The sequence below is a fragment of the Nestor notabilis genome, unplaced genomic scaffold (assembly GCF_000696875.1).
Source record: "Nestor notabilis isolate BGI_N333 unplaced genomic scaffold, ASM69687v1 scaffold5875, whole genome shotgun sequence".
Lineage (NCBI taxonomy): Eukaryota > Metazoa > Chordata > Aves > Psittaciformes > Psittacidae > Nestor > Nestor notabilis.
This window is the reverse complement of record NW_009928704.1, coordinates 2,526-15,454: the sequence shown is the minus strand read 5'-3', so window position 1 is coordinate 15,454 and position 12,929 is coordinate 2,526. Positions and strand designations below refer to the sequence as shown.

Sequence of the window (12,929 nt, the reverse complement as noted above, 5' to 3'; positions counted from 1 at the left end):
AAAGTGAATAAACCCCAAAGGAGATTTGGAAAACTGGAAGAGCTCACGCTGTAGTATAGAGCCCCAGCACTAAGGAAGAGGGGATTTTAATCTGTATTGCCTTCCTGTGGCCACTGCATACCAAACTCCCTGGTGTACTCCATATGGCAACTTCAGAAGTGACAGGAGGATGCAGGGCTTCTGTGCTCACCAGAAGCCAGGCCATTTGGCATCCTTACTCCTGCTATCTGTGCATTCTTTCTGGCCAGGAGTGCCTGCTGCCCTTCTTCCCAGAGCACAGACTTGGCACCAGGGAGGGGAATGCACAACTGTTTTCCATTCCTTTTGACAGGACTTCCTTGGTGCTTTCTAGGGAAGAGGATAGCACCTGCAAGAGCTAGGCAAAAAGAAATTTTACCACTCCACATCTGAAAACTGGTTTTTACATATTTTATTTATATTGTGAGAAGCCTTGAGTAAGCCCTGGCTGTGCATCTAAGAGCCACATTTAGAAGTCTTCTGTAAACTGTGGTAAGGGGTTGTGTGCATTTGTCTGTATACCTCAAATGCTGGAACAGTCATGTTTATACAATGGGATGGTCCAAAATATTTTGACTGATATTTTGACTTGCGATGAGCAGCAACTTTAAAGACAAGCCTCTAGCTTTGTCGAAAAGGCCATAGTTCAGAATAATCAGACGTCCATCATTCAGAAGACCAGACATCCAAGTGAATAAATCTCATCCTGCTTCAACCACCTACTTCAAACCTGCCATCCAACTCCTTGAGGTAGACCTCCCAGGTTTGAGCAGATATGCACGCACCCTAAGCCTGCACTTCTGCACACAAAAGTGCTACCGAAGGACACATTAAAACCTGGATTACAAGAAATGGCATATAATCAATAGTAACAGTGTCAGGCTAAATGGCATGTGTCAGGCTAACTGGCATGTGTCATGCTGCCACTGCTCTCCCTGGTCCTGGGGGTGCAGAAGACTGTCTGTTTTCAGCCATCTGCTGATGTTAGCCCAGCATCTTTCAAAGGCACCATATTCACAGCAACAGTAATAACTGCAGGCAGCAGAGGAAAGATTTGGAAGCAGCAGTATTTTCCAGTCAGAATCTCGTGTCTCAAATAATAACATGCTTGATGTCTGCCTTTTGCTGATAGCTGGCCTACTGCTTGCTTTTATAAGAAATGATTTGCTGATGAAAAGCCAAGCAGCAAAATGCTGAATTTATTTATTACTATGTAATTTCATGTGAAAAGAGATAAAAACAGCCTGTATCCTTGGCTAATGACTAAATATTGATTTCCTAGCAGTTGTTTTATCTTCACCCAAATCATCATTTATTGATGGAAGCAGTTCAGTCTCTGGTTTAAATAGGATTTGCTGAAGTTTATGTAACCTTTAAATAATTTGTATGTCTACCAGTAAAATCTTTACATACATTGGAGTAGCTGCATTCTTGCCTATGTGATATCCTAATATATCTTTAAATAATTAGCAATGAATAGGGATAGCGAGAATACAATACAATGAATACAATAGGGAGAAGAACTAAGGAAATGTAGTTGAAAATACCATACAAAGTCATTATAATGCTATGTTATAGTAATATAATTATAGTCTACAGATTATGTACAGTTCCTGGGTTCCACAAGAAAGGATGGACTGACTCATTTGCCACCAAACAATTTCTTTTTCATATTTTCTAGATCTCCTAGCACAAATATGAGAGATATAAATCTACACCACCTCTGTCCAGTGTGTATTAGGGTAGTGAATCGATATATGAGTGGGGCGGCTGACAGAAGATAATCACCAGCTGCTGGGCCATGCCAAATGTGAAAGGTGACCTGGCCTGGTTGTGAAAGCAACCCAAAGCTCTGCAGAAGCCTGGGGGTCACTGTGGAGGAGCAAGCTGTAGTCAACCCTTGCACCTTACTCCCTCTGGCCCCTTGGTGTGAGCAATAATGGCTTTATGCAAACCAGCCTCTCCCTATTTCTCTTACAGTGCAGCTTTAGGTAAGGAATTGGTTGGTAGATTATTTTTTATCTGTAGGCACAAGGCCATGGTATTTCAGGCCTTGTGGTGAATCTCCTGGGCTTCACTTGCTGAGGGAGGCAGCAAACAAAACTGACAATGATTCAGATGAAAAGAAACCAGGGGAGCATTTGCCCTTCAAGCCACACATATTTAAGCCTTGAAACCCTTGCTCAGAGAGTATAAATTATTTGAATAGGCTTAAAAAGTGAGACAGGTTTGCTCGGACAGGTTTGTGGAATTGAAATCTAACAATTTTGTAGCATTCAAGCATTTATTTAATATAGAAGTATTACCTACATCCAGTAGATGTAGCTCTCCAGAAAACATGAAGTACTGGATGGAGCTGTCATTATATGCCTGCTCTGTCACTATTCTCCCCTTTTCACATCAATTACTCACCTCTTCTGGCTTTTTGGGCTTAAATGGGCCTTTGATCCAGCCTTGTCCAGCCATTCTTATGCTTTAAAAAACTGAACTTGCACTCTGTAGGTAATTTTCTCTATGACCTATACACAAGGTGCAATCTGATATAGGCAAGACAGTTGATGAAGTAAGTTTGCCTTGTTATGCTACTTGAGTCTCACCTTATGCACATAAGTAAGTTAAATCGAGACCATGTTTAGTAGAGAGTTCATGTTTCTGAGCCAGCTACAAGGGAAACAATAAATTCGGGTATGGGTCATCAAGAAGTAAAGAATACTAAAGCAGAGCTTCATCTACCTCCATAAATAAATAAATAAATCTATGTTTTCTTACTCTCAGCTATTCTAAACTGAAACTGCAGATTTCTGTCTTCCAGATTTCAAGAAGAAGCAGGATACACCATCATTGGACTTCTTGTAACATGTAAAATTACTTCTTTCCACTGCAAGGAAGAAAATTACGAATGGAACATAAGTGGTCTTACTAGCAGTAGCTCTTAAAAGTAAAATCCTAAAATGTTTATTATTAAAGAAAACCATCATGAAATCTCTCCTAGCTGCATTATAATGTGAAAATGTTACTGGAAATAGATGTTTCTCATGAGAAGAGACAAGAGGTTATAGTTTTCCTTAGCCATTTTATTGCTTGTCAGTCACTAGCTTAGCTCACTCATCAGCTGCCTTCTATCTCTTAGCTCTTTTTGGTAACAGAAGCTGGTAGCCTTCTATCATCTCTTAGCTTTTTTTGGTAACATCAAAGTCAGCAGTAAGCACATCAGTTTGCAGGAGTTCAGATATAGACACCAAGAATCACACACCCACTGGTACAAAGATTAGAAGTGCAGTTCAGCCTGTTTGTGCTGGGAAAAGCAGCCCTAATAATTTACCTCTTTAATCTGCTCTTCGCTTTGGCAACTGTGAAACTGGATAGGCAGAACTTTAGTAGAAAAGCATGAATGCAGTTTCTAACCTGAAATTATCAACACAAGAACAAAAAAAAAACCAACCCATCAGTGCTCTGACTTCCCCTGTTTTACCTGGTTTTCTTTGATGAATCAGCATTTCATTTGCTTTAAACAGGAAGCCCTGCTGTGATAGAGTTGTAGTTCTATTTGCACTGTTGACTGTTCCCTGCTGTTTAAATGTCAGTTATTTTGGATTTGCAAAGACGCAAGGCTGTAAAACAGTCTGTGAAGGACCGTCATTTGTAGAGCCCAAGAGGAAAATACCTTCTGTAGCAAAACGGATGGGTGGGAAGATGGGCAATGAAAGATGAAAGGGAGAGCAGGGTATGTCAAAGACACTATTGTGCTGCCAGCATTACAGGCAAAGACTTGTGTATTTTGTTCCCGGGGAATCCGCTCTTTCAGCAGCAGAGTACCCATCTGCACGAGAAGGGACAAGCAACTCTATGTAACAGGGCAAAACAGGTAAGTCAAACATCTTCTTGAGTCAAAGTTCAGTTTCAAGTTACACAATATCAGGTGGCATGTGTAGTGCAGACTGCCTCACCCTGCCTTCTTGTGCTGTCAAGCACCCATGCAGCTCTTTCTGCTGCTTTATTGGTCTGAATTACTGGGGTTTGCATAGTGATTTGAAGGAGTTGTTGAAGTTCTAGGTGTGGTGGCTTAATACAGAAATTAACATTTAAGCATTATGCAGCCAAAGAGTCTAGTCTCCTTTATAGTTTCAAGCTATACATACACCAAGCCACCATAATACAACCCAGATATATAATCTTGCAGAGAGAAAGAGAAAATTTCTGCCATCACATGACAGTAATATGTCACAGTGAAGTAGTAAACTAAGCAATAAAAATGACAGATCGTAATTTATTTTTCTTAATTGAGTGGAAAAGCTATATTCTGCTATATGAAAATCAGAGAAGCCAGAAATGAGCTGTGTTGTACACACACAACACATGCATACGAGATTATGAAGTGTTCTAAGTCTTTTAAGTGTTTTATTAGTGAATAGTTCAATAGTAAACTTGAAGTAAGGTTAGAGGAAGTTACTGCCTGATTTTTAGAAGAAAAGATGATGAGAGACACTAAGTAGTAGTTTATCAAGAATAAGCTGATGCACCATTGGGATTTCCAGCTAATTTAAGAGTCAGAAAGGCATGTTTAAAATCAGCATTCACAGCATAGGCACAAGTACTAGAAGGGAAGAGGTGATGAATGGGATTGATAAACCTGCAAGCATTATTTTCAGGTGTATTTCAAGCTTAGGCTTTTGGATAGCAATTATGGAGGGCATTACTTTTCATTTCAATTTATGTCCTAGTAATCAATTATACATAGAGTTGGATAGCCGCCCTTTTGCTTCACCATTAGAAGAAAGCAAGCAAATAAAAATGAGGATCCTGAATGCAATGAGTTCTCTCTCTCCTTTTTTTCTACTTTCAATTCCAGTTAAATGAGCTAACCATGGATTTCTCAACTTTGAAGAACGCAAACCTACTCTACACAGTGAGGCTGCCTTTGTTATAGCCTAACTCTGTCTTCTTTTGTAGTTCTGCTTGTCCTTGCAATTATTCCTCTTGCTTAAGATAACTCATGGAGGAACTCAACACTGCAGACCATAAACTGTGTATCCCTATCACTGAAGTTTCACCAGTCTCCTACAGAAGCAGGATTTAATGTTACATGGCGGGGGTTTCTTGACTCCTGCATATCACACTGACTAGTATAAGTTCCATAACAATTTGTGTCGCTGTCTCCCTCTACTGCAAGTAACCATGCAAGCAACTTGCATGAAATTGGTATTATCAGTGTGCTTAGGACTTACTGCAAGTAACCATGCAAGTAACCATTATCTCTAACCTTACACAGTACAGAGGCTTTAAGCCCTTTGAGATAGAAACCTCACTGGTTTGCGCAGGTATAGATATAGATCATACACATATATAAGCACCTATATGCAGAGTTCATACCTGTTATAAAAGCTCTGCAAAACAACTAAGCAACAACAATATTGTTGGCTGGCCATATAGACAACAGAACAGAAATATTTTGCGGTTTCATATTTTTGTTTTCAGAGAGCTACAGCATCCTAGTATTAGCTCTGCTATTCGTCCACAGCAACCACAACTATACTACTGGGTTAGGTTGGGGTTTGAGTACAGTGCCCAGGAAAATCCTTGTTGCCTATGCATTGGCTTACCCTCTGTAGAAGGATGGAGAATCTCCTGCTCAGTGCAAGGAAATTCAGACACAGAGGCTATAGTTCAGTAAAACTGGGCAGTGCACTGTTCTGGTCCTGTGGTCAGATAATGTATGCAATCAGTAGCTTTCCTACAGTTTTGTGATATTTAGCCTTAGGTCTCCTCTGCATCTTAGGTGGTGTCCCTCTATCCCTCAGACATATCTCCTGAGACTTCGGAGTCAAGGGAGAGCCATATTGCAGCTCACCAGGAAAGGGTTTTCATAGCATGAAGTAGAGGGTGTGTGCTGTATGTCCTGAGAGGTGGCACTGAGGGCATGTTTGAGGTCCTGTCACGGTCCCTGACAGGACAATGCTGGAGGACAGAGAGAACCGTATCAGTCTTGGCCACACAATCTACTGGGAACAGTCTACTCTGTGTGTGCATAAGCTCTGGCTGTGAGAGTGCTAGTTGGCAGAGTCCAAAACAGTGACAAGGTGCATGCTAATTCAGTGGTGTGGACTAGCAGCAAAATACTGCTCAGCTTCACTTCTATTCTTGTTTTATTTATCAAAATAATTGTAATCGAAGGAACTCCCAGCCTATCTGTTTCTACAGATAGTGTGGCAGCACATGTAGCACTTACTTGCACAATTACACTCTGTGGAGTCATCCGCATCAGGGTGTAACTGGGATGAAAGACCACCAAATGCAACATGTGTTGTCCTCACAGCAGCACGAACAGAGATTCAAAGCACTGAAAATCTGATTCATATTTCCCCAGCCTAGCTTTGGGAGCAATCCTCACAATCTGCTGGGGAAGGGTGTCCGCACCTCAGCTCCTGTCTTCAGGTCCAGTTCAGTTCAGAACGGCTGGTAACTGTGGCCATGCTCCTCTAGGATGAGCTTGCCCTGAGCCAGCATGCAATAAGAGCAAGGCCTGCTGTTCCACTAGCTTGGTTACCTTAAATAAATTTAAAAGTCACAATGCTTCCAACAAACTTTAAAATCCAGTTGGGTACCAACAGCTCTAATTTTGGAGGATGCCAGTAAATAGGAAAATTGCCCTAGACTTCTGTTTTTCTGTGCAACCTTAAAGGGATAGAAATAGTTTGGGCTCATGGATGTGTAAACATAAGTTCTGCTGTTAGAAATATCCTGTATAGCAGGGTTAGTAGCTTACAAGAGTTGCAAAGTAGTACACAAATAAAAGTCTGTTTCATATAAAGTCTACTTGTGCAAATTCAACTGCAGGTCCAAGAGGCAAATAACAGCCTGTTTCTCTTATACAGTGTCAGCAAAACAAAAAATTGTAATAATTTTTTCAAGTTAAATTGTGCCTCCATCATCAGATATGTAATTCCACAGTTTTTAAGTTTTATAGCTTGAAGCACTCTTCCTTCCAGAGGAGCTCAGTAAAGTCTGAGGGGAAATATTTTAATGCAAGCATCAATTTTTTCATATATGCCATCTGAAATGAGCTTATGAGGAGTATGTATGCATTATTCATTCTATGTACTGGCTAGAATTAATAACACATCCATGGCTTCTGGTACATTATCAGTACAGAGCTGTTTACCTATATTGCTTCTAGGTGGAATAATGTACAGACACAGGTTTACTTGCTTCAGAACATGATGTGAATTTTAAGGCTGAAATGATCATGGGAATTTATCCTCGAAGTTCCTCAGTTTCCCCGGGCAACACTGTCCTTTGTTCATACAATTGATCTGTGTCTTCATTTGCCCTGGCTTCATTTTAACACGTTTCTCTCACCACTCAGACTAAGGGAAGAAGAAAAGTCTATAAATCAATTACATCCTCACTAGCCCTGTTCTCTATTTCTTGCTTCTTGAAGTAGCCACTCATTCTCTGACTTTCTTACTTCTCCAGTTTTAGCAGCTTCAGATTTCCTCACTACCGTTGTATTAATTTTCTTTTAAAATAACATCTGATTTGATATTTTTTAAAAAATTAAGATGAGATGTGAAAATCACTATTGATTGCACAAATAAGCATTTATACTGCAGTATTTAAAATATAGCTCCTCAGCAACACTAACCTGAGTAGATTTACATACATCTCCTGGCTTCTTAGAGCAAAGAACCTGTTATTGTGGAGCAGCATTTATAATGATGGTACCAGCTAAATAAGGCATCCAAAGACAAAATTCGTTCCCTAAGGTCATTATCTGGATTAATATAAGAAAAATTCCTGAGGGAGTTTAGAAACTATGAAGCAAGGAAATGGATTATACTAATCCATGAATTCAGTGGTTCTTTTGTGGTCTGACAGATGAAATGAGATAAGATCTTCCATTCAGTTATTACTCTAAGTGTTAGATACCATTAACATTTTAGCATTATATGTGTGTCCATTACACATTTTATACAAGACATGGTCATACCAACAGGCAATTATTTCCAACAAACTTAACCCTACCAAACAGCCTTTGCACAGTTCTGCCATAAAATGTATATATAAATAGGAATGCATACGAAACCCATTTGTTATGCTTGCTTAGTCCCTCGATTTTAATTGCTTATGCCCTGAAATCCGTTTTTTTCTCAATTTCACAATGATACATTTTATGCTCAGTGATAGTCTGCAGCTCTACGATGGAGATCTGTGTGACAGATAGCTCTCCCTTTTATAAACCAACACCAAATGAGAGCCCAGTGTAAGACCCACCCAGAGATTAGCATGGTGCTACTCTTCTTGCTCTCCTCCTGCCTGTACTGCAGTATCTTCACAGCAGAAGTACTCGGGGGGGGCCGAGGGGGGGGCTCTAATTTAAATTCTATTTATATCTTTCTATTTATATCTGTTTTGACATCCTTGGCCCAGAACCCGAGTACCATGCAAAGGTTGTAATTATCTGCTCATAAAATCATTATATTCAATGTTTAATTATTTTATATACAATAGAACAGCTCTAAGAAGACATATGTTGCTACCTCAGGAGAGGCTGAAGTGTGCTGGCTAGGTCACTCTCCTGAGAACCAAGGCATTTTGATTCAAATTCTTGCCCTGAATCCGCAATGACATTTCGTTTTGGGTGCCCTGCTGCCTACTTGCAAAATCTTCAATGAGTGTTGCTGCTGGTGTTCTTTGGCTTTGTAAAAAACTTGTACCTATTCAACAGGAAAAGAATATAATGCTTTTAAAAAGACTAATTAAAGCACTAACAGGTCAATGGAGAGACCTGGCTTCCAGTTCCTATTTCAGGCAAAGCAGAGGCTCCCCTGCAGATTCCTCAGTCCAGTGGTTAGAGCCTGCTTATAGGTTCACTTTCCCTTAGGGGGAAATGGGGATAAACCCTGAGTTTCCACATCCTTCTGACACATGGGACTTGGGTCAACTCTGATAGACGTTGCTACCTTACTCCTTTTGGCAAGGAAATGCCTAATTTTCCTACAATGTGAAGGAGTACAAAATTGCATAGCTGTGTTTGGGCAAGAGCCAAGTCCCAAGGAGCGACTAAGATGTGTGACGGGTTGTGCATGCTGGCTCTTCCACATTCCATCTTCAAAGGGCCATGGGAAAATCCACATTCTTCAGTGGGACACTGTGCAGAGGTCCATGACCCTGGAGCAGGCACTGACCCAGGCACCACCTCCACATGGCAGACAGGAGAGCAATGCAACAAATTAGCGCACCAACTTTGGCTCAACATGATGGCTGCAGAGAAAGCTCAGGAAGCAGTAAAATAAAGATACCATAAAATAGACTGAAAGATAATTTGTAATTAATCACTTTTATGCAGGATGATGTAAAGCAGACTTAAAATTATGGAGTATTAGCACAGAAATTGTAGCTTCAGCATACACTGTCATGGTTACTTCAAAACTGTCTGTATACCACACTTTAACAGGCTTAAAAGGGTTGAAACAGAACTTTCAAACCATTTGCTTTTTAAATAAAGGAAGCTATTTGTGGCAACAATACTTTAGATAAAGGGTTCAGAGTGAACTGGAACTGATACATATGATTGATGTCCATAATAATTGCACACTTCTATAATCCTTCCTCACCCATAACAATTTTGAGCTTACATTTTGGATATTATTAATACTCAGATAAAAGTAACTTGTGGACAATATCATGTTCTCAACATGGTTGAGAATGAATCTATTTTTGTAAAACTTTAAGAATGATGGATACTTTCTCCTGCTTGAGTAAACAGTAACTAATTCTCTAGACCTCCCTTTCTGTTCATGAAAACCGAAGTCCAAATGATTTCATGGATATTTAGTGGATGGTGCCAAATATTGCATATACAAAGATAAATTTTCCCACTTGATAAAGACCTGATACCACCCATTTCATTGCTAACACTTCAGTAATGGAGTTTTTTTGGGTTTTAATTTGTAAGAGAGAACACAATGGATTTAGGAACAACAAAAAACTGAGGAAAAAAAAATGAGGCAGCTGAAATGTAACTGGAAAGAAACACCAAGTGAAAGTATCACGCTTATTTTTATTATAGATAAGCCACAGGGCAGCTTGGAATAAACATGGGTTGAAATATTTTTCATCTCTTTAATGAGTTCAAGGAGTCTAAACAAAGACACAAAAGAGTTGAACATTGCTGTGTACAACACAGTAAACAGATTAAAATTTTATACCTGAGCAAAAAAGGAATTTAACTATTAACTACAGCATGCAGAATAACCGATAAGTTATCACCTAAACCTAGCATACTTTTATTAGATTACAGTCATTCAGATGTTCTTACTTATACAAAGGCTAAAGATGGAAAAAGCCCCTAGACAAGTGTATGACATAAAATCACAATAACGAAAAGCACTTTACCATCAAGCAGCCTTTCTAGAGGATCAAAATTATCTGCTGTTTTATTATCGAGGGAGAAAGCGGCAACAATTCAAAGCCTGTGGAGTTAATAACACCTTAGACATTCAAGCAGGTCTTGAGAATGAAAATATTGGCAGTTTATGAAGTGCTCACAGAAGACCTGAGCCTGCATCCCCTGCCATCAAACACCACTTTAAAGCATTGCATTTGAGCTGTGCCTAGCACAGAATGAAAGGTAGGGATCTGCAGGGAATCACTGATCAGGTCACAGGCTCATGATTTTCTCAGCAACATAGCCACAGCCAATTCTTAAGGAATGACTTTTTACCACCATTTGATTGGCCAAAATCTACATTTCGTTTTAGGTAGGAACTTGACCTTTCTTCACATTGAATCTATCATTTGGGTGTTTGTTTTTGTGGGGGTTTTTTCCTCTTTTTTTTCCCCCCCTAATCTATTTCAAATGCTCCGAAGTACTTCAGTAAGTCAAAGTCAAAAACCAGTGACATTTCTCTTCATAATTCCCCACCTTTGCAAAAGATACCTGTGGGAGAGAAGGGGTCTGAAAAGTTTGAGCTTTAGCCAGCACAGCCTATTCCCCCCAGACAGGCTTCATTCTCCTGGCAGGCTTCTGCGCTCCCCAATCTCCATATTCAATATAAAAATTACCTGCTCCCACCATCAGTATTCCTGTGTCACAAATCAGCCATTTGCCTTCATACAGCCAAACCAGCAAACCCTACCTTTGTCATTTAGACTTGCCAGAAGGACTGGGGGGGATGGGAGTATGTCTAACACTGTTAGAGACAACCATAAACAAAGTCTCTCCCTTTTATTTTCTTGCAGTTTTACAGTTCCATACTCCTCATGCTGATCAACTCCCCTCAAATCATATCACCTGCCTTGACTTTCCTGCTACTTTTCTTTCACCATTTCTGAATAAAAGTATGCATTAAAAATGCATGTGTCAAAAGACATTCATCCCTTTGTCCACAATATATTCATTTCTTCTTTAAAGTCAGATACCTTAGACATTGGTAGGTTGTGTGAAAGAGTCTCCAGGGAATTGAATCCTCTTTGCTTCTACTTTCTTCCTGGCTTTGAAAGCTGCCGATACTTCTGGGTGGATGGAGTCCAGCCGCTGTTCACACTGGAAGGCCGTGAGGAAGGCCGTCCTGTAGTTGTTATTCATCCAGCCATAGAGAAGGGGATTAGCAAATGTCGAGCACATGGCAATCACGTGAAACACTGTGTAGATCAGTTTGTACTCTTTCAGGTCTAACACCTGACTGTCAATGTCACTGACTAGCTGGAAGGTGTGAAATGGCAGCCAGCAGACAGCAAACACCACAACCACGCAGACCAGCATTTTGGTGGTTTTCTGCCGCCGGTGGTGGTAGTGGTCATTCGCCGCCCCAGGACTCACATGGTTCCTCAGCTTGGTCCAAATACGGGTGTAGGCATAGGATATGACTGCTAGCGGCAGCACGTACTGGATCAGGAGCATGGAGACGCTGTAGATGGTGCCGTAGTTGAGCTGTCCCTCTCCTGGCCACTTCTCAGAGCAGACCACAATCTTGAAGTCAGGAATGATCTCAATCAAGGAGTATTCACGGAAGATGGCCAGGGGACTTGCCAACAGGGCACTGACTGCCCAGGCAACTCCTATAATCAGGAAGCTGATCCGCTTAGAGATTTTGCTTTCCAAGTGGTAGACGATGCAGCGGTGCCGATCCAAAGCGATCACAGTCAAAGTAACAGTAGACACATGCACAGCAAGAGCCTGGGCGTAAGGTACCAGGTGGCACAAGACTGGACCCAGTTTCCATTCACCCAACAGCGTGTAAACCAAAGTAAAGGGCAGGCACAATGTGTTCACCAGCAGATCAGCCACAGCCAGATTGGCAATGAAGAAGTTAGTCACTGTGCGCATGCTTTTGAACTTGATGATCACATGGATCACAAGGGAGTTTCCAATCACCCCCAGCAGGATGATGGAGCAGTAAGCAAAGATGAGGATTATCTGCACTTCAACTAGTGTTGTGCTGTCCTTCAGCTCTGGTTTAGGGTCCAGAGCCAATTCATTGAGCGGTGTGGTGTATCTTGGCAAGTACAGCTTGGTGAAGAGCTCCATTTTCATTTCATCTGTCTGGTTTTCTTCACCTATTGCTTCCAGGGGCCCCATCCTTGCAGCAGCCCGGTCTATGCAACACGAGCTGTCCCTGACAAGAAAAGAGTACAAGAACATGTGGAGAAATCAGTCCGCGTTGACTAAGACAAGAAGTAATAAGCTAAAGCTCCAGCTCTTTCCTCCTCTAACCCACGTTCTAACAGTGCAGGATTAAGAGATCTATCTTAATATATTTAAATTTTGTTGCCTTTACATTTGAAGCCTGATCCTGTAATACTATTCAGGCATGACTCCTGCTTGAAACTGGGACAGATTTCAAAAGCATTTCAAAGACAAAGTTTGCCTGAGTAAATCCAGAAGGATTAAGATCCTGTTGGGCAGCATA

General features: G+C 40.8%; 1 protein-coding gene across 1 annotated transcript; it reads right to left on the bottom strand.

Annotated features, from left to right (window-relative positions):
• Positions 1-11,440: 11,440 nt before the first annotated feature.
• Positions 11,441-12,598, bottom strand: NPY2R (neuropeptide Y receptor Y2). The gene has a single exon (XM_010014628.1). It carries the CDS (start codon positions 12,596-12,598, stop codon positions 11,441-11,443), a length of 1,158 nt encoding a protein of 385 aa, XP_010012930.1.
• Between the last annotated feature and the right edge of the window lie 331 nt (positions 12,599-12,929).